At 36.6% G+C, this 22,590-nt stretch overlaps 1 protein-coding gene across 1 annotated transcript in view; it reads left to right on the plus strand.

The window, feature by feature from the left end:
• GLRB (glycine receptor beta) overlaps positions 1 to 22,290 on the plus strand; it is a 101,186-nt gene extending 78,896 nt beyond the window's left edge. Inside the window, exons 9-10 of the mRNA XM_054486240.2 lie at positions 3,561 to 3,853; positions 21,287 to 22,290. Of these exons, the coding sequence (XP_054342215.1) occupies positions 3,561 to 3,853; positions 21,287 to 21,583 (590 nt within the window). The 3' untranslated portion in view covers positions 21,584 to 22,290. The remainder of the gene's footprint in view (positions 1 to 3,560; positions 3,854 to 21,286) is intronic.
• Positions 22,291 to 22,590: the final 300 nt, after the last annotated feature.

Here is a 22,590-nt window from a genome sequence, read left to right on the forward strand (position 1 = left end):
CTTTTCCTTTCTTTCTTCCTCTCTTTTCTTTCCTTATTTTTTCTTCTCTTCTCTTTTTCTAGTTTTCAATTTTTCTCTTTTCACCAATACATTCCTAGCATATATGCTGTTAGGGAATTATTTTGTAGATTCTTCCTCTGTGATTGGCTGGACAAGAAATCTGTGGACATTCCATAGACAATCATAGAGGTTACTGTATATATCTTGAAAAATTGAGATGATTTTATCATTATACTATTCTGTCTCCACGTTGATGAGCTAAATAACTTCAACCCTGTCTGTCTCCCGTTGATGAGCTAAATAACTTCAACCCTGACTTGTTTATGGAAGATTTTGCTCAATTCAACCTCCTTATATAGCTTATTTATTAATAATTTAGTTTATATCATTTGTTGGCTTTAACTTTTCATAGACAAAGACTCTACATCTATTTGTAACAGTTAGTATCAATTTCATGACATTTTCCCTGATTCGAAATCTAGGTTTGATTTTGGAGGAAATAGTCTGACAAATAAGGTCTATATAATTTAAACGTGTTTTAGAAATATTTTACCAAAGAGTCCTAGAATTTATTAAAGAGGAGCATCACAGTAATTTATTAAGAACATAATATTAACACTATAAAGATATTTGGGTTTTTTTTTTTTTTTTGAGACGGAGTCTTGTGCTATTGCCCAGGCTGGAGTGCGTGGCGCAATCTCAGCTCACTGCAAACTTCACCTCCTGGGTTCAAGCGATTCTCCTGCCTCAGCCTCCAGTGTAGCTGAGATTACAGGCGTGTGCCACCACAGCCAGCTAATTTGTTTTTTGTATTTTTAGTAGAGACGAGTTTCACCATATTGTTTAGGCTGGCCTCGAACTCCTGACCTAAGGTGATCCACCCACCTTGGCCTCCCAGAGTGCTAGGATTACAGGCGTGAGCCACCGCGCCTGACCAAAATCCACACTTTTATGGGTGATGGCTTTATATTTCTTTCTGTTTGTAATTTATTGAAATTTAGATAATTTCACTATGTACCATTTAACAATGAAGTAATCCCATTTGAAGGCTGTATTATGATAATGCTAAAATATTTTTACAAAGTAGCATTATTTGCTCAGATTTCTTATTTTTGGATAGAAAATGCTAATACGTGTTTTCTATTATAATACGATTTTCCAAAGATAAGGCACATAGTGTGTGTTCACATTCTTCTTCTTAACTTCTTCAACTTTCCTTCTTATATCTGATATGATAAAAGTCTTGAATTCACTACCATTGTTTCTAACCGAATGTGTGGAATTGTGAATACTCCCCTTTTCCCTCCAAAATCTATAAATATTCTGTCACACCTTTTAAAGACAATCCTTTCATCTGTTTCTTCAATCAGCCCCTCTTTTCTGACACCAAAGCATCTTTACCTCACAAAGTCCTCACTCTTTTCAGACATCTATCTGAATGATATTGGCTAATCTTTTCAAAAAGTTCTTTCAGATTCCCAGGTGCACTGTGCTGTGTCAAGATCATCGGTTCTTTGTTCCTTGGCCTTTATCTGATCTTTCAATGTTTTCCTGACAAAGTCATCTTCTTTTCTATAGGCCCCCTCCCCATCTTTTTATGGAAACTCTTCCAGTCATCCTGTTTATAACTTTGTCTCAATTTTTTCCTTCTTCCTTGAATCAGTAACTCTTTTCAAATGTTGTCTCTAATTTTTAACTTTTTTTCACATCTATCCTATCATAACCTAGGCCTTCATTTCCTTATACTTTGTTTCCCCAACTACTAATTTTCTTTCTCAGTCTATCTTGTATATCCACACCAAAGTAATGCTACTTAAATATTCTTTTGACTATGTAATTTCTCTTTCCTTAATTCCAAATTTCTGAATATTCTCTACCAAACATGGTATAAAAAGCCACTACAGAACTCTGAAGGCCTTCTATAATCTGAAATTATTCTCTATTTCATCATAAAGTTTCTAATCTATCAGGATAAATATTCAGGTATACAGCTAAGCTTACTAAAATTTAGTATCTTCTAGGTTATTGATCAGCATGAAATGCTATGGAAACAGAGGATAGTGTCAAAATAGTTTATCTCAAGGAAATAAGTTAGGCTTGTTTTTGATTGGTAATTTGACTCACAAAATTTGACAAAGAATAGAAAAATTAACTTAGAATGACAGTTTGCCAAGTTAATTCCCATGGCTATAATCAACTGTAGTTTAGGGCAGTAATTGATAAGGTCTTGGATTTTTATGTTACTTTCCACTTCCAGGCTAGAAAACATTAAGACCTACATTAACTTTTAAAATATAGTTCTATTAATTAGTTCTTAGTTTCCTTCAGGGCCAAGGATAATTATAGTAAAAGTAAACTAGGAGCTTATCAAGTTGTTATATGTTGAATATTGTTTTCATCCGCAGAAGTTATATTTGCTTAATGTGTTTCTTTCTAATAGAGAGTATCTTAGGTTCTTGAATGCAAAAGACACTTTTCAGAAGCTTCTGAAATGATGCAATTGATATATTTTTCAATGTTTAACTGATTATTAATACTAATATAGTGCTTATAATTTCAAGGGAAGGGAAAAGAGCCAAGTAGACAATTAATTATTATGGTGATATATAATTAATTCTCATAAGTGGCCAAATCTAAGAAGAAAAAATTATGCTCAACCCAGTATGTGAGATGGACTCACAGATCTAAGTCAGATCTGTTTTCTACTTCAAGTAAAGTGAGTCTCCCTTGACATTGAATGAGGTTCCTTTTCTGACTCAGCATGTTCCTGGTAGCCCGTGCCCATAGGTTATAACTATAAAATATATTTCATCATTTTCTCTCTTGAAAATACGAAGGAAAGGAAAAAGAGAGAGGAATGGGAGGGACAGTGGCAATTGGGAAGAGAAAGAGAGCAATAAATTATTGCAATTCTTCTTTGGAGTCTGACAATTGCTTGACTTAAATTAGTATACAATGTGTTATCTTTCATTGAAGGGTTACCATTACATGGAGCAGACTTTTATTCCTTTCTTTGGAAATCTGGAATCATATATTCTCCCCAAACAGGAATATTTCCTACTGTGTCTTTTCTATTAGGTTTTTTTTATTATGAACCTTATCAAAACATTGCTTTATATGTTCTGTTCTTGCTCTGATTTAGTTGCTCATGGGGACAAAACTCAGCTCTATAACTGAAATCTTTCTCAAACAAAGCTGAAAAATAACATACATAATCTGTCTAATAAGAGAGCTCTGTGGCTTCCTCAGAGATACTATACAATAGTTTTAGCCATCTTTAATATTGAAAACAGGTCCAAATTATATTTTTATACCCTGGTTTAAATTTCTATTTATTTTTTAAAATCCTAAGCATTTACAAAATCCTCAACCATAGTCAATAATCCTTAGATAAAAGGCATGTACCTATTATTTCTTCTAGTCTTTGAGCTTTAAGGGGACCTGACAAATTGTTCATGGATCACTGGAAGTTACTGGAGACGGATTTAGTCAAAGAGTATGACCGCAGAACATCTCATAGGGATAAAAAGCAACTTTCATTCCTCTTTCTGTTTCTGTAGGTATCTTCTCAGTCCTCAGCTTGGCCTCTGAGTGCACAACCCTTGCCGCTGAGCTTCCCAAAGTTTCCTATGTGAAGGCTCTTGATGTTTGGCTTATTGCTTGCCTTCTCTTTGGGTTTGCTTCCCTGGTGGAGTATGCAGTTGTCCAGGTGATGCTGAACAACCCCAAAAGGGTTGAAGCCGAAAAAGCCAGAATTGCTAAGGCTGAGCAAGCAGATGGAAAAGGTGGAAATGCGGCTAAAAAGAATACTGTGAATGGAACAGGGACTCCTGTTCATATTAGCACTTTGCAGGTAAGGATAAAATTATCCCATGAAATCATTTCCCCCAACCTCTTCATAGTGTCAAGAGAGAGACACCTTTGTGTATGTGACAAGTTTTGATGGCATTGGCATTTGCTTGTTTTTCTCTCACAGATGAAAACAAACTGAGCACAACACAATTTTTCGGAAACATGCTTTTTAGAAAACATTCAGAACGTTTAGGTCAAATACCACTTAAGGAAAAAAGTAATGCCTTGTTAAATTTTTTGAGGACTTTGCACTGAGTTTAAGGATTCAACTCTGCTTTGATGGTCACCATTGAATATGGAGACCTTGCTGGATGGAGCACAGACCTTCCTATTGTTTCTCATTCAGTGTATCTTAATGAAAGGCCCGAGGACTGTGGGGCATCACTGATCATCCGCCTTACATAAAAAGGCTTGGAGAAGCCCATGCTCATGATTAAATCACTCACCATTCCCCATTATGCTAGAGAGCTTCACATGGAGCATGTCAGGCAGGCTACTTGTTTATTGGATGTCTGGCTCAGGGAAACGATGCCCGCAGTTGGGAATCTGTCCTGCCCAGCAGTGAGCGGCGGGAGAAGGAATATTTAAGATTTTACCCCATAACCCTGCCTTGTCAATTGATTATGGGTCTAAGAATAGTGGGAAATGGTAAATCTCAATGTGCCAGGCTGTGTAAAGGATTGAGGTTAACTGTCCATTTACCCCAATGTGCCCCTCATTGATGCCCTCTGGATGGGTGGACCAGTCAACCAGAAGACCATTTTCATTGAGCTAACAGCAGTAAATTCCACAAAAGACCAATAGGTCCATTCCATCCTACAAGCTTGAAAATCTTACCTTCCATGCTTTTCCTGTGGTCCCACAGTTACTCTATCGGTTTGTTAATCACCACTAGTCCCCTTACCTAGAATGCTAGATTAGTATACCGCATGTGGTTCTTAGATGCAGAAGCAAAGGAACCATGCTTATCTGGTGCTGCCTGTGGCCTTTAAAAAACTGTTTAAGTCATTTATACTCATTTTCTGGGCCTAAAGCCAAGACCCTCTGCAAATACTTAGCTGAAACCTTCAGGGAGGCTTCTTGAGGCCTTGGAACTCTTTTATGCCTTTCATGAAGAATAAGGATAAAATTTGCATTAATCTAGCACTATCTTGGCCTTAAAGATGTCCATAATATATCTTTTTCATACTTCTACATCCAATATTTCTGTATCATTATATTTGAAGTGAGTTTCTTGTAGACAACATATAGTTGGTGTTTGGTATTTAAACTGCTCTGCCATTCTCTTATGTTTGAATTAGTATATTTAGATCACTTCCATTTAACGTAATTATTGATATAGTAAGACTTTATGTTTTATTTTTCTTTGTTTTGTTTATTTTGGTTTTTGTTTCTCTATCTTCTTTTTCCCTTTTTTTTTTTTTTTTTTTTTGAGATAGAGTTTCACTCTTGTTGCCCAGGCTGGAGTGCACTCTTGTTGCCCAGGCTGGAGTGCAATGGCGTGATCTCGGCTCACCACAACATCTGCCTCCCAGGTTGAAACGCTTCTCCTGCCTCAGCCTCCCTAGTAGCTGGGATTACAGGCGCCTGCCACCATGTCTGGCCAATTTTGTATTTTCAGTAGAGATGGGGTTTCTCCATGTTGGTCAGGTTGGTCTTGAACTCCTGACCTCAGGTGATCCACCCACCTTGGCCTCCCAAAGTGCTGGGATTACAGGTGAGAGCCACTGCACCTGGCCCTGTTTTTCCTTTTTTAATGTGGGTTACTTGAACATTTTTTTAGAATTTCATTTTGAGCTTTCTGTGTTGTTTTTAAGTGTATCTCTTTGTTTAACTTCTTTAGTGGTTGGTCTGGATAAGTTATGCGTGCATAACATCACAATCTACTAGTGTCATTATTTTGCTAGTTTTTGTGATGTTTAAAAACGTTACCTCTCTTTCATCCCTTAAGCTGATGTTTACAATTGTCTTAAATACTTCTGCATACATTTAGAACAACATTATAGTTTTTGCATCACCATCAAATATAATTTAGAAAACTCAAGGAGAAGAAAATGTTACTGTATATTTTTCCTATGTTTTTCTTTCATCTTCATATATTCCAAGGTTATATCTCTTTTATTATTTTCTGTTTAGAGAATTTCCTTGTTTTTTGTTTTTGAGGCAGAGTCTCACTCTGTCACCCAGGCTGGGGTGCGGTGGCGTGATCTCAGCTCATGCAACCTCCACCCCCTGGATTCAAGCAATCCTCCCACCTAAGCCTCTCAAGTAGTTGGGACCACAGGTGTGTGCCGCACCACACCTGGCTAAGTTTTATATTTTTGGTAGAGACAGGGTTTCCCCATGTTGGCCAGACTGGTCTCAAATTCTTGGCCTCAAGTGATCCATCTGCTTCAGCCTCCCAAAAGTGCTGGGAATACAGGCATGAGCCACCACGCCTTTTCGGGAACTTCCTTTACCCATTTTTGGATAGGTCTGCAGGTGACACATTTTTTTACTTTCCCTTTATCTAAGAATGTCTTGATTTCTCCTTCATTGTTAAAGGACATTTTCTCTAGATGTAGGATTGTGAGGTTACAATTCTATATGCATTTCTTTTAGCACCTAAAAAGTATTGTGTTCACTTCCTTCCGGCCTCCGTGGCTTCTAATGAAAACTAGTTGTTCTAATTGTTTTTCCCCTGTAGGTAAAGTGTCACTTATCTCTGGATGCTTTCAAAAAAATTGTTTGGTCTTTTGGTCGAGTAGTGATCAGAAGTTTAATTATGACATGTCTCTGTGTGGATTTCTTTGAGTTGATCTTGTTTGGGATTTTTCTCAGCTTGTTGAAAATGTAGTTGTATGTTTCTTGCCAAATTTGGAGTTTTCAGCTATTATTTCTTTGTGTACTTTTCTTGCCTTGCCCTCTCTGTTCTCTTTTCAAGACTCCAATAACACAAATGCTAGATTTGTGATACAATTGTCCCTGGGTACTGTAGGAGACTGGTTTTAGGACTTTTATCAGATACCAAGGTCTGCTAATGCTCAAGTCCCTTGTATAAAATGTGAAACTTGGACATTTATTATTTTTGCTTATGATTGTTTTGGCTATTCAGGCTCTTTTTTAGTTCCATATGAGTTTTAGGATTGTTTTCTCTAATTCTGTGAAAAATGATATTGATATTTTGATAGGAATTACATTGAATCTATAGATTGCTTTGGGCAGTATGGTCATTTTCACGATATTGATTATTCCAATCCACGAGTATGGGATGTGTTTCCATTTGTTTGTGTAAGGTTATATAAATTTTTTTTGCTGCTTTGTAAGAGAAATTGAGTTCTTAATTTGATTCTTAGCTTGGTCATTGTTGGTGTACAGCAGTACTACTGATTTGTGTACATTGATTTTGTAACTTTTGTACATTGATTTTGTAGACTTTACTGAATTCGTTTATCAAATCTAGGAGTCTTTTGGAGGAGTCTCTAGGGCTTTCTAGGTACACAGTCACATCATTGTTGAACAGCAATAATCTAACTTCCTCTTTTCTAATTCGGACGCCCTTTATTTCTTTCTCTTACCTGGTTGCCCTGGCTGGGACTTATTGAACAATGTCTTCTGTAATCTCCAAGTACACTGATTTTTTTCCTCTGCCCTTTACATTTTCCTGTTGATCTAATCTATGAGTTTTACAGTTTCCATTTGGTATATGTGTATTTTTTTCATTTGTTCCAATCATGTTCATAATTGGTCGCAGAATAATTTTTATCATGAATGTTGTAATATCTTTCTCAGATTTCTCAGAATTCTCAGATTGTTGTACAGTTTGAGATCTTTTGTTATACAGTTTGGGATCTTTCCCAGTTTTTTGTATGATGAGTGATTTTGTATTGAAACTTGGACATTTTGATATTATATTATGAGACTCCAAATTGTGTTTAAGCCTTCTGTTTTAACTTGCTTTCTCTGGCTCTGTTCTGTCAGGGGAAGTATGAGTGCTGCCTCATTACTTCCAAGTGGAGGTACAAGTCCAGGTTTCCCACTTCGTCAGGGTAGAGCTCCTTGTTACTGCTGGGTGGGATTGGGGGTCACCAGTTCCCCATATTGTCTCTACCAACACAGCAGCAGGGGTTGCCTTCGAGACCAATTGGTGTTGGCGAAAGTCCTGACCCTCCAGGGCCTCCTGTGACATCACCTCAGTGTGGAAGAGGAGGAGCCCCTTGTTACTGCTGGGTGTAGGTTTAAGTCCTACTCCCTACATTGTTTCCACAGACACTATGGCAGGGATCAGGGCCTTGTTACTGGTCTACAGTGATGGAAGTCCTCGATCACCACTTGACACTATACTTTAGTGTGGATCAGGCTGCCTCATCACAGCCTTTTTTTTTTATATAGTTATTACACTTTAAATTCTAGGGTACATGTGCACACTGTGCAGGTTTCTTACATATGTATACATGTGCCATGTTGGTGTGCTGCACCCGTTAACTCGTCATTTACATTAGGTATATCTCCTAATGCTATCCCTTCCTGCTCCCCCCACCCCACGACAGGCCCCAGTGTGTGATGTTCCCTACCTTGTATCCAAGTGATCTCATTGTTCAATTCCCACCTATGAGTGAGAACATGCGGTGTTTGGTGTCCTGTCCTTGCGATAGTTTGCTCAGAATGATTGTTTCCAGTTTCATCCGTGTCCCTACATAGGACATGAACTCATCCTTTTTTATGGCTGCATAGTATTCCATGGTATATATGTGCCACATTTTCTTAATCCAGTCTATCATTGATGGGCATATGGGTTGGTTCCAAGTCTTTGCTAATGTGAATAGTGCCACAATAAACATATGTGTGCATGTGTCTTTATAGCAGCATGATTTATAATCCTTTAGATATATGCCCAGTAATGAGATGGCTGGGTCAAATGGTATTTCTAGTTCTCGATCCTTGAGGAATCACCACGCTGTCTTCCACAATGGTTGAACTAATTTACACTCCCACCAACAGTGTAAAAGCATTCCTATTTCTCCACATCCTCTCCAGCACCTGTTGTTTCCTGACTTTAATGATCACCATTCTAACTGGTGTGAAATGGTATTTCATTGTGGTTTTCATTTGCATTTCTCTGATGACCAGTTATGATGAGCATTTTGTCATGTGTCTGTTGGCTGCATAAATGTCTTCTTTTGAGAAGTGTCTGTTTATATCCTTTGCCCTCTTTTTGATGGTTTTTTTTTTTTCTTGTAAATTTTTTTAAGTTCTTTGTAGATCCTGGATATTAGCCCTTTGTCAGATGGGTAGATTGTAAAAATTTTCTCCCATTCTGTAGGTTGCCTGTTCACTCTGATGGTGGTTTCTTTTGCTGTGCAGAAGTTCTTTAGTTTAATTAGATCCCATTTTTCGATTTTGGCTTTTGTTGCCATCGGTTTTGGTGTTTTAGTCATGAAGTCCTTGCCCGTGCCTGTGTCCTGAATGGTATTGCCTAGGTTTTCTTCTAGAGTTTTTATGATTTTAGGTCTAATATTTAAGTCTTTAATCCATCTTGAATTCATTTTTGTATAAGGTGTAAGGAAGGGATCCAGTTTCAGCTTTCTACATGTGGCTAGACAGTTTTCCCAGCACTATTTATTAAACAGAGATTCCTTTCCTTATTTCTTGTTTTTGTCAGGTTTGTCAAAGATCAGATGGTTGTAGATGTGTGGTATTATTTCCGAGGGCTCTATTCTGTTCCGTTGGTCTATATCTCTGTTTTGGTACCAGTACCATGCTGTTTTGGTTACTGTAGCCTTGTAGTAGAGTTTGAAGTCAGGTAGCGTGATGCCTCCAGCTTTGTTCTTTTGGCTTAGGATCGTCTTGGCAATGTGGGCTATTTTTTGGTTCCATATGAACTTTAAAGTAGTTTTTTCCAATTCTGTGAAGAAAGTCATTGGTAGCTTCATGGGGATGACATTGAATCTATAAATTACTTTGGGCAGTATAGCCATTTTCACGATATTGATTCTTCCTATTCATGAGCATGGAATGTTCTTCCATTTGTTTGTGTTCTCTTTTATTTCGTTAAGTAGTAGTTCGTAGTTCTCCTTGGAGAGGTCCTTCACATCCCTTGTAAGTTGGATTCCTAGGTATTTTATTTTCTTTGAAGCAATTGTGAATGGGAGTTCACTCATGATTTGGCTCTCTGTTTTTCTGTTACTGGTGTATAGGAATGCTTGTGATTTTTGCACATTGATTTTGTATCCTGAGACTTTGCTGAAGTTGCTTATCAGCTTAGGGAGATTTTGGGCTGAGACAATGGGGTTTTCTAAATATACAATCATGTAATCTGCAAACAGGGACAACTTGACTTCCTCTTTTCCTAATTGAATACCCTTTATTTCTTTCTCCTGCTTAATTGCCCTGGCCAGAACTTCCAACACTATGTTGAATAGGAGTGGTGAGAGAGGGCATCCCTGTCTTGTGCCGGTTTTCAAAGGGAATGCTTCCAGTTTTTGCCCATTCAGTATGATATTGGGCTGTGGGTTTGTCATAAATAGCTCTTATTATTTTGAGATAGGTCCCATCAATACCTAATTTATTGAGAGTTTTTCGCATGAAGGGCTGTTGAATTTTGTCGAAGGCCTTTTCTGCATCTGTTGAGATAATCATGTGGTTTTTGTCTTTGGTTCTGTTTATATGATGGATTATATTTATTGATTTCCATATGTTGAACCAGCCTTGCATCCCAGGGATGAGGCCAACGTGATCATAGTGGATAAGCTTTTTGGTGTGCTGCTGGATTCGATTTGCCAGTATTTTATTGAGGATTTTTGCATTGATATTCATCAGGGATATTCATCTAAAATTCTCTTTTTTTGTTGTGTCTCTGCCAGGCTTTGGTATCAGGATTATGTTGGCCTCATTAAATGAATTAGGGAGGATTCCCTTTTTTTCTGTTGATTGGAATAGTTTCAGAAGGAATGGTACCAACTGCTCTTTGTACCTCTGGTAGAATTTGACTGTAAATCCATCTGGTCCTGGACTTTTTTTGGTTGGTAGGCTATTAATTATTGCCTTAATTTCAGAATCTGCTATTGATCTATTCAGGGATTCAACTTCTTCCTGGTTTAGTCTTGGGAGGGTGTATGTGTCGAGGAATTTATCCATTTCTTCTAGATTTTCTAGTTTATTTGTGTAGAGGTGTTCATAGTGTTCTCTGATGGTAGTTTGTATTTCTGTGGGATCAGTGGTGATATAACCTTTATCACTTTTTATTGCATTTATTTGATACTTCTCTCTTTTCTTTGTTATTAGTCTTGCTAGTGGTCTATCAATTTTGTTGATCTTTTCAAAAAACCAGCTCCTAGATTCATTGATTTTTGAAGGGTTTTTTGTGCCTCTGTCTCCTTCAGTTCTGCTCTGATCTTAGTTATTTCTTGCCTTCTGCTAGCTTTTGAATGTGTTTGCTCTTGCTTTTCTAGTTCTTTTAATTGTGATGTTAGGGTGTCAATTTTAGATCTTCCTGCTTTCTCTTGTGGGCATTTAATGCTATAAATTTCCCTCTACACACTGCTTTAAATGTGTCCCAGAGATTCTGGTATGTTGTGTCTTTGTTCTCATTGGTTTCAAAGAACATCTTTATCTCTGCCTTCATTTCATTATGTACCCAGTAGTCATTCAGGAGCAGGTTGTTCAGTTTCCATGTAGTTGAGCGGTTTTGAGTGAGATTCTTAATCCTGAGTTCTAGTTTGATTGCAATGTGGTCTGAGAGACAGTTTGTTATAATTTCTGTTCTTTTACATTTGCTGAGGAGTGCTTTACTTCCAACTATGTGGTCAATTTTGGAATAAGTGTGATGTGGTGCTGAGAAGAATGTATATTCTGTTGATTTGGGGTGGAGAGTTCTGTAGCTGTCTATTAGGCCCACTTGGTGCAGAGCTGAGTTCAATTCCTGGGTATCCTTGTTAGCTTTCTGTGTCATTGATCTGTCTAATGTTGACAGTGGGGTGTTAAAGTCTCCCATTCTTATTATGCGGGAGTCTAAGTCTCTTTTTAGGTCTCTAAAGACTTGCTTTATGAATCTATGTGCTCCTGTATTGGGTGCATATAAATTCAGGATAGTTAGCTCTTCTTGTTGAATTGATCCTTTTACCATTATGTAATGGCCTTCTTTGTCTCTTTTGATCTTTGTTGGTTTAAAGTCCGCTTTATCAGAGACTATGATTGCAACTCCTGATTTTTTGGTTTTCCATTTGCATGGTAGGTCTTCCTCCTTCCCTTTATTTTGAGCCTATGTGTGTCTCTGCACATGAGATGGGTCTCCTGAATACAGCACACTGATGGGTCTTGACTCTTTATCCAATTTACCAGTCTATGTCTTTTAATTGGAGCATTTAGCACATTTACATTTAAGGTTAATATGTTATGTGTGAATTTGATCCTGTCATTGTTAGCTGGTTATTTTGCTCGTTAGTTGATGCAGTCTCTTCCTAGTCTCGATGGTCTTTACATTTTGGCATGATTTTGCAGCGGCTGGTACCGGTTGTGCCTTTCCATGTTTAGCGCTTCCTTCAGGAGCTCTTTTAGGGCAGGCCTGGTGGTGACAAAATCTCTCAGCATTTGCTTGTCTGTAAAGGATTTTATTTCTCCTTCACTTATGAAGTTTAGTTTGGCTGGATATGAAATTCTGGGTTGAAAATTCTTTTCTTTAAGAATGTTGAATATTGGCCCCCACTCTCTTCTGGCTTGTAGAGTTTCTGCCAAGAGATCTGCTGTTAGTCTGATGGGCTTCCCTTTGTGGGTAATCTGACCTTTCTCTCTGGCTGCCCTTAACATATTTTCCTTCATTTCAACTTTAGTGAATCTGACAATTATGTGTCTTGGAGTTGCTCTTCTCGTAGAGTATCTTTGTGGCATTCTCTGTATTTCCTGAATTTGAATGTTGGCCTGCCCTGCTAGGTTGGGGAAGTTCTCCTGGGTAGTATCCTGCAGAGTGTTTTCCAACTTGGTTCCATTCTCCCCTTCACTTTCAGGTACACCAATCAGATGTAGATTTGGTCTTTTCACATAGTCCCATATTTCTTGGAGGCTTTGTTCATTTCTTTTTACTCTTTTTTCTCTAAACTTCTCTTCTCGCTTCATTTCATTCATTTGATCTTCAATCACTGATACCCTTTCTTCCAGTTGATCAAAGCAGCTACTGAAGCTTGTGAATGCATCACATAGTTCTCTTGCCATGGTCTTCAGCTCCATCAGGTCATTTAAGGACTTCTCTACACTGTTTATTCTAGTTAACCATTCGTCTAGTCTTTTTTCAAGGTTTTTAGATTGTTTGCAATGGGTCTGAACATCCTCCTTTGGCTTGGAGAAGTTTGTTATTACTGATCGTCTGAAGCCTTCTTCTCTCAACTCGTCAAAGTCATTCTCCATTCAGCTTTGTTCCGTTGCTGGCGAGGAGCTGCATTCCTTTGGAGGAGAAGAGGAGCTCTGATTTTTAGAATTTTCAGCTTTTCTGCTCTGGTTTCTCCCTATCTTTGTGGTTTTATCTACCTTTGGTCTTTGAGGATGGTGATGTACAGGTGCGGTTTTGTTGTGGATGTCCTTTCTGTTTGTTAGTTTTCCTTCTAACAGTCAGGACCCTCAGCTGCAGGTCTGTTGGAGTTTGCTGGAGTTCCACTGCAGCCCGTTTGCCTGGGTATCACCAGCAGAGGCTGCAGAATAGCAAATATTGCAGAACAGCAAATGTTGCTGCCCGATCCTTCCTCTGGAACGTTCGTCTCAGTGGGGCACCCGGCTGTATGAGATGTCAGTTGGCCCCTACTGTGAGATGTCTCCCAGTTAGGCTACTCAGGAGTCAGGGACCCACTTGAGGAGGCAGGCTGTCTGTTCTCAGATCTCAAACTCCACGCTGGGAGAACCACTACTCTCTTCAAAGCTGTCAGACAGGGACATTTTAAGTCTGCAGAAGTTTGTGCTGCCTTTTGTTCAGCTAGGCCTGCCCTCAGAGGTGGAGTCTAGAGAGGCAGGCAGGCCTCCTTGAGCTGCAGTGGACTCCACCCAGTTCGAGCTTCCCAGCCACTTTGTTTACCTACTCAAGTTCAGCAATGGCGGACACCCCTCCCCCAGCCTCGCTTCCACCTCGCAGTTCAATCTCAGATTGCTGTGCTAGCAGTGAGCGAGGCTCCGTGGGCATGGGACCCTCCAAGCCAGGCGTGGGATATAATTTCCTGGTGTGCCGTTTGCTAAGACCATTGGAAAAGCACAGTATTAGGGTGGGAATGTCCTGATTTTCCAGGTACCATCTGTCACAGCTTCCCTTTGCTAGGAAAGGGAATTCCCCGACCCCTTGCACTTCCCTGTGAGGCAGTGCCCCACCCTGCTCCGTGGGCTGCACCGACTGTCAGACAAGCCCCAGTGAGATGAACCCGGTACCTTGGTTGGAAATGCAGAAATCACCCATCTTCTGCGTCACTCATGCTGGGAGCTGTAGACTGGAGCTGTTCCTATTCGGCCATCTTGGAACCTATGATCATCACAGCCTTTTTAAAGTCCAAGCCTTGGCCCCCTCACCTCTTGGACATTGCTGGCATGTCTGTTGGGGTGGGGTGGGAGCACATTTTTTTCTGTAGTATTTGGCAAGAATAGAGAGGTTAATATCTAAAAGTGTTCTGTATTGCTGGGCTGCTCCTTTCTTTATCTTCTGGCTAAACATAGCAGGCTGTTGGGGTTTTTTTGTCTGCACCCATTGGCGTTTCCACTTGCTGGCTTCTTTAGCTCCAAATCTGGGATTATATGAGACAAAAAAGGAATGCAGGAACTCACCATTTTGTGGTTCCTTGGATCCTGAGTCCCCAAGCTGATCTGCTTCCTCTTCTCTCCCTTTCATAGTCTGTGTGTGTGTGTGTGTGTGTGTGTGTGTGTGTGTGTGTGTTTTAATATAATGTCCAGGATTTTTTATTGAACTTAGCAGGAGGAATAGGAAAGGTATGTCTACTCTATCTTCCTGGATGTAGAAGTTCTCTATGCTTTTCAAGGCCCTCAGCATCCTCATCATAACTGCACCCTGCCTACCACACTCTAATAATTAAATAGATTTATCAATGGGCTACTCTTAACACTTTCATTGTTGTTGCTGTTCTGTCTACTGGGTCATTTCAGACTTACTACAATCCTACACCAGGAAAACAAACATTTGGAGTAATTATTATTCCCTTTATCCCTTTACCAATATTTTTTTTTGTCTCTGTTACCACCCAAGTATAAGAAGGCACATAATATCCGGAAGAACTAAGGGATTGCTTAAGGGCATGCTTTGGCACGACAAAGAACTGGTATTGAAAGCATACTGTTTGTGAGAAACTGTGCTTCCCCTTCTAAAGCATACAGTTATTTCTCCAGGCCAGAAATGGAAGAAAGAATACCTGAGAGCCTTATGTTATGTGGAAGTTTTCTCTACCTGATTTTTTGACACTTGTTATCTACTCCTCGATTTACATCTTCCTATCTTTTACCACTTCCTCACATTTCCAGCCCACCAATCCCCTCTAACTTGACCTCTGGTTAAGAGATTTGGATACAGAAAGCAAGGATGCTCTGTAGAACAGGTGCTTGATTCCTAGTAATCCCTATGATCAGCTCCATTAGCTGGTATATTATAGGTCCTCAATAAGCACAGGAATTAAATGTGGTAACAGAATACTAATAAGCAATTAAATTAAATTCTGTTACTACATTAAATTAAATGTAGTTACAGAATACTAATGTGCAATGATCCTGATACCTTAATATATTCCATCAAGTACGGGTACTGATGGAAGGAGGCTATCTAGAACCAGCGTTCTAGAGCATTGTAGAATATATTCAGATTATTTATGAACATGGATAGCAAGGATGAGAGGATCCATGAAGTAGTAAACCCAATTATGTTATTTTATCTTTAAAGCATTAAAATTAAAACTAATAATTAAAATAATTACCCAATAAATAAAAGTTAAACACATATAAGAACTTTTATATTTTAATTCTCTGTTTTTAGCTGCTCATAGAAACACACTTGTTTGAATTCTGAAACTGCTGTGACATTTTGCTTCAAAAGACAACGAGAGATGCATAGAGAGTTAAGAATTGACCAGAAATTTTAATCTTTAGAAACAAATGTAAATTACTTTTATTCTTTACAGGACAAAAATGCACTTTCCAGAATAAACTTTGTACCCATAGAATATTTGTTTCCTGAGACAGGCTTCAAAATGATAACATGAGTCTAAAAATAACTTACATCAAATGTGTAACTTGAGGAGTCATAAGATTTTACATATTGACATATGAAAGAAGATATAAAAGTAGAAATTTATAAATTATTATCTTTTCAATCAGTGGTTTTGCAGTGAAAAATGTAATTAAACTTTTGTTTTCCAAATGCATTTGTTCTAATGTACTTTGCTTTTCTAAATGCAAACTTTTGCCAAATAATTTCAATATTGTTATTCAACAGAATAACAATAATAATTAATGGACGCATAATATAATTTGGATTGTAGGAAATGTTTGAAGCTGATGTATAAAATAATGTTGTGCTTCCTAAGGAAATGAATGATTTAAAAAGTAGAAAAAAATTAAATGATAATGTATAGTTTTTACTATGAGGTTTTTATAATTTGTGGCCTATATACAAAAACATGTTACCATGCCTCTATAATTGTCTGGAGGATTTTTTTCCCAGTAAAAGTGGTGCTTTTTCTCATTCCAATATCTTGGTTACTTTTGTTTGTTCATTCATGTATTCCTATTTTTGTTCAACAAAGCAGTTAAGAACCTACTGTTGTTAATGTCACCCTATTTCTAACACTAGTATGTGCCATACACAAAGGTTTTATGAATAAAAGAAAGAAAATAGTACCTATGCCTACAATTTTATATAAATTAGAAAATAAAAGCTGCTGTTTATATGTAAAGGAGATCTTTTAATGGTAATGATTTAATGGACTTAAATTTAGCAAAATATATACAAATTATTCCCTCTGAACATATTTTATTGTCTGTAGAGGATACCATTATTGACATGAAATCATGCCTAATTATTCTGGTCGAGAAATACTGCATAAAGTTATTTGCTTTTAAATTTGTGTGGAATGAAACTTAAAAGAACCACAAAGAAAATCTTAGAGGCTAAAGTTGGAGGCATTAGAAAGTTTTTAATAGTATCGTTTTTTATTCTTGACAGTTTCATTATCACACTACCTCATTTTTGTTACCAATAATTTTCAGAAGTGACAGAAGTTTATATGATGAAAGTAAATGAGACACATATTTGTAATAAGGAACAACTGAGAAATTATTAATTGTAGGTTAATATAGCCAAATTCGCTTTTAAGAATGTGTGTTAAGTAGGGTTAATGTCTTGTTTATAAGCAGTTTATTTCATCTCTTTTCATGTGATGTTATAACTGTTTAAAATAGTATTTATAGTGTAAACTATTTTGTACTTTCATGTATATATTTGATATGATAATAAGGTGTGAAAGAAAATTTTCTTTGTGTAAAATCTGTGATGAATGGGGCAAGGAGACTAGCGAACTACTTAATGAACCATGACCTATTTAAGAAGCCCTGAGTACTTCTCATTAGGGAACCTAATCTTGTTCTTTATTCAGTTATGTCATTATCATTAAAAATTACTTCTGTAGTAGAGGTTCCGTCTACCCCACATGTGCACCTCTACTTATTCTTGAATACAAGAATCTTCAAATATATCTCTGAGAGATGTTTTAAAGACTTAAATGGCTAGAAACTTAATATAACCAATTTGCAGCTTTTTTGGAATGCTTTGTAACATTATGGCTTCAACACTGAAAAAATTATTCTCTTACTGACATGTTTACTATAAGTAATCTCTGTGAATAAACATAATATTCTATATCTATAGTTTGAATAAACTGGATCAAATCCTAATATTATTTAAATTGCTGGCAGAATTTATATGGTTATATAAATAAAATAGATTAGAAAATTGGAAATATTTATTTGTGGCCTAGGTTATAATAGTATATAAATTTGGCCATTTGTTTAGTTATTTACAGATACTAAAACCACATCTAAAACGATATAAAAATATGATTTATAGCAAATGCATTTCTACAGTATATTCTAAATATACTTGGTTTTAAGCCATTAAGTCTATAGGCAGAATCTAGAGTACTCCTTTGTTATGATAAGTAGCTTCAAAAGCATAATGAGTACACCTAAAGCCTTTGGAATGGGGAATTCTAAAGGGAGAAAGAGCAACTATGATACCCATAGAGTCCTTGATTTTAAAGATTACTCTGAAAGTCTTAGGGTAATGCAAAGATTTGATATGTAGAGTCTGTTCTCCACTTCTATTCCAATCAAGATAGTTACTCTTTACAAAAGTTCACTGATACATGCGGACACTCACACATTCCTCAAACTGCACTGGAAAACTGAACATTAAATGTGGTCTTCTGTCTGATGTTCTGTCTGGAACAATAATAGGGCAGATGTGAGTGTGCAAGTCTGTATGTGTGTGCACATGCATGCATGCCTGTACAAGTACTGTTGGAGGTGAGGTGGCGGACAAATTGATGAATGTAGTCTTTTAAAAATTCAATTTAGATAAATGGGGCAAAAAATAGATGTATATTTGTATATGTTTATGTGTGTGTGTGCATTTCCTGAAGTCATATTTAAAGAGTTTAGATTTTAGTTGCTGCTTTTTCTCTCTCTCACTCTTTCGACTTGTGTATAGTCCATTTTTATGCTGCTATAAAGGAAATACCTGAGCCTGTATAATTTATAAGAAAATGGGCTTATTTGGCTTATGGTTCTGCAAGCTGTACTAGAAGCATGGCATCAGAATCTGCTTCCAGTGAGGGCCTCAGGAAGGTTACAATTATGGTGGAAGGTGCAGGAAAGCCAGCATGTCAGATGGCAAGAGCGGGAGTGAGAGGGAGGGCAGATGCTAGGCTCTTTTTAACAGTCAGATTTCACTTGAACTAACAGACGGACAACTCATTCATTACCACAGGGAGGACACCAAGCCAGTCATGAGGGATCTTGCCCCGTGACCCAAACACCCCCACTAGGCCCCACCTCCAACACTGGGAGTCACATTTCAACATGAAATTTGGAGGAGACAAATATCCAAACCATATCAACCAGTTCCTATTTTTTTTTTGCCAGACATTTTGCTAGATACAGAGTATAAATTGATAGGGACTAAAGCCTGTCTGTACTTCTTGATGCTGTGCAGATGTAGGCACTGCTCTTTCACGCTCAATTGAGCTCTCACAATTGGTAAAATGTAACTGCACATTAAAGAAGTGGAGTGAGGGGGTGGGGACAAGAATCCTCTTTTTTCACATTGGCCTACTTCTTGACACACTTTCTTAAAAGCGAATTTGGCTATATTAACCTACAATTAATAATTTCTCAATTGTTCCTTGTGAATATGTGTCTCATTTGCTTTCATCATATAAACTTCTGTCACTTCTGAAAATTACTGGTAACAAAAATGAGGTAGTATGATAATGAAGCTGTCTAGAATAAAAAATCATGCTATTAAAAACTACCTCAATTAAAGTCCTATTGAACCAGGATGGGACTATGTTTCCATTTGGGCTATTTTATAATGAACAATTTCTAAATAAGTCAATATGTTAGTGATTTACATCTTTTTTTTCAAATATCAAATGTATAGAAAGGTGAACTTCTAGTTCCTCCATCCCCATTCGTCATCAACATTTTTTTGTGTATTTTTCTGCAAACATATTTACATAAATATCTTTTTAAAAGTTTCTTACCCACTGGCATTTTACAAATGTATATATGGCATAAAGTATATAATAACAAAGCCAACATTTGTATGCTAGCTTAATAAATATAACATCAATATATGCTCATAATTGGAGAAGAAATGGAAATAATTTAAATGCATAATCACAGAAGGATGTATAAATATGTTTAACTTGCTTTGTCAGTCAGTTTATCTTAGGCATTTTTGCTATCCACCTTTGAACACTGCCATCTGGCTCTTGTCTAGGAAATATATATATAAATATATGTGTATTCAGGTAAAGGATAGTCTCCTGGTACCTAAAGTACTGTTGAGGAAAGATTTGTTTTATTTATTGTGTGAGGTATAGTGTTTTTAACCCAGCTATAATTTAGTAAATGTAAATAGAATCTATAGAATTAGTCAATGTATTAATTATATTAATAAAGCAGTTACTAGAGTAACTGTGATATAATATACAATTAAATGGTTTCCATGTTCAATAAAAATTGAGTAAATGTCAATAGTGAAGATTCTGAAGGTGAATAGCAAAACTCAGTGGTAAGAACAATGAGAAAATGAAGCAATCTAGCCAAGAGCTAACCTTTTTGTGGACTTTTGTAATATGTAAGTGCTATTCTCAAACATTGGTGTTAGCCTACTCCTCTAATCTAAGAGCATTTGGATTACCAGAGAGAGTTCAGCATAAAATATACTTGTCCTTTTGTATCTGCAGGGAATTGGTTCCAGTATCCCCTGCAGATATCAAAATCTATGCATACTCAAGTCCCTGCAGTCTGCCCTGTGGAACCTGTGGATACAAAAAGTTGACCCTCTATATCCATGGAACACTGTATTTTTGATCCACATTTGGATGTAAATTCAGAACCTACAGATACAAGGGCAACTGTATTTATTGAAAAAAAGCCCATGTATAAGTGGACCCTTGCAGTTCAAACCCATGTTGTAACTGTAATTATTTTGTATATTATAGGGAATTTATTTAAATTTAATAATTCAGAAATTAGTGACTGAATAATATTCTCTGTAGCATATGGTCTATCTGAAGAATACATAATTCCTTTGTATTGTCTGAGCATGTTTGGTTAAGTTTAGCCAACAAGTTGGGAATGCCTATCACTAGTAAACATTTGGTACGTGATAATTGTGACCATTTTTTAGTCCTTGTTTGTGAATGTGGCTTAGAGAAAGTCTGTCTCATTGGAGGGATAAATTACTTAGCATTTATAAACTGCTCTACTTGGAAATAGGATCTATAGGGAAGTCAAAGGCTAGTAATACCAGAATATTTTTATAATCCATACATTGTAGAATATTGTCTCTGTCATGGTTAAATATTAGAGCAAAAATGGATGTTCATTTATTAGTCTTACAACTGAGAACTTTCACAAGCCTGGAGCACCTAAAATCAATCTGAGCTTTGATTCCTTAGCATGAAATAACCAATCAAAAGTTCATTCCATGACATAAGCCTTATTATGTAGGCAACATTTTAGAGCCCTAAATGCTCAGGCAATCTGATGGTTTAATCAGATAACCATTCTCTCTGTTAGTTCTTTGTGACATAAGCAAATGCTTCTTGTAGAAACTAGCAATTTTAAAAATATCCTTTGAAGAGATGAGTTTTGTAAGTAGAAAAATTCTAAATACATTGTCTTCAATATTTATTCTTAGGTTGGTGAGACCAGATGCAAAAAAGTTTGTACTTCTAAGTCTGATTTGAGATCTAATGACTTCAGCATTGTTGGAAGTTTGCCAAGAGATTTTGAATTATCCAATTATGACTGCTATGGAAAACCCATTGAAGTTAACAACGGACTTGGGAAATCTCAGGCTAAGAGCAACAAGAAGCCTCCCCCTGCAAAACCTGTTATTCCAACAGCAGCAAAGCGAATTGATCTTTATGCAAGAGCATTGTTTCCTTTCTGCTTCTTGTTCTTCAATGTTATATATTGGTCTATATATTTATGATAAATCTTTTCCATTTGTACAAAATAAAATTCCATTTCATTGTGACCTACTCCATTCATAAATGCCAATCTGCAAGAACTTTTGAATTTTCATAGCAACATTGCATTTTGGATGCCATTTGATTGTGATAAAACTGTGGCACCTTAATTTTGAATGGCAGCATGATCATGTAATGTCTGTGCTCTAATAACGATGTATATATGTATAGTGAACATATTGCTTAGTAACAAATGAAGGACAAGCATACTACATAATATAATCCATACAATTCTCTTCAGTTAGTGTAAACTGCAAATACTACAGATAATTCTGATAATAAAATGATTTGCACGCTGAATCCTGCTATGGTCACCATTCTAATGTATGTAGTATTTCAAATTTCCTTCCTTGTAACTTTCGAAGAAAGCCATCTTATTCTTGTAAAATTTTAGATGGTATTATCACAGATTTAAAAAGGTTGTATTACATATTGTTTAAACTTTGTAAGTAGAAATATATCAGTTATAATTATGCAGGCTCTGTGGAGAAATAAAGTTCAAAAAATATTAATTTGTAAAATCAGTTCATTTTAAAGTGTGCTTGTGTTGTCAAAAATATCAGATAGTAATACACAGTAAGCATTTTTAAACAAAGGGAAGCCTATATTTATGTAACTGTATACTGAATTCTGACAAAATAAAAAAATTAAAGATACCTTACTGATGAAATATTTAGGGTAAACAAAATTTTATTTAATCCACCTTAAAACCTAAATGTATTTTCATGGATTTCATTTGTTGGTACATATTACACAAAACATTGTGCCTTAAAATGGGTCATACATATTTTAAATTGGAATGCAGTAATAGATACGTGATTTTACATCATTTTTAAGAAACCAAGGGGAAGTAATAAGTTGAAAAAGAAATCCATAATTATTAAAAGATTTTAACTTTTTTATTTTATTAAAATGCTTGCATATTTTCAGTAAAATTAAAAATGTTTTCTGAATTTATTTTTTTATTTGA

This window comes from Pongo pygmaeus, chromosome 3 (genome assembly GCF_028885625.2).
Source record: "Pongo pygmaeus isolate AG05252 chromosome 3, NHGRI_mPonPyg2-v2.0_pri, whole genome shotgun sequence".
NCBI lineage: Eukaryota > Metazoa > Chordata > Mammalia > Primates > Hominidae > Pongo > Pongo pygmaeus.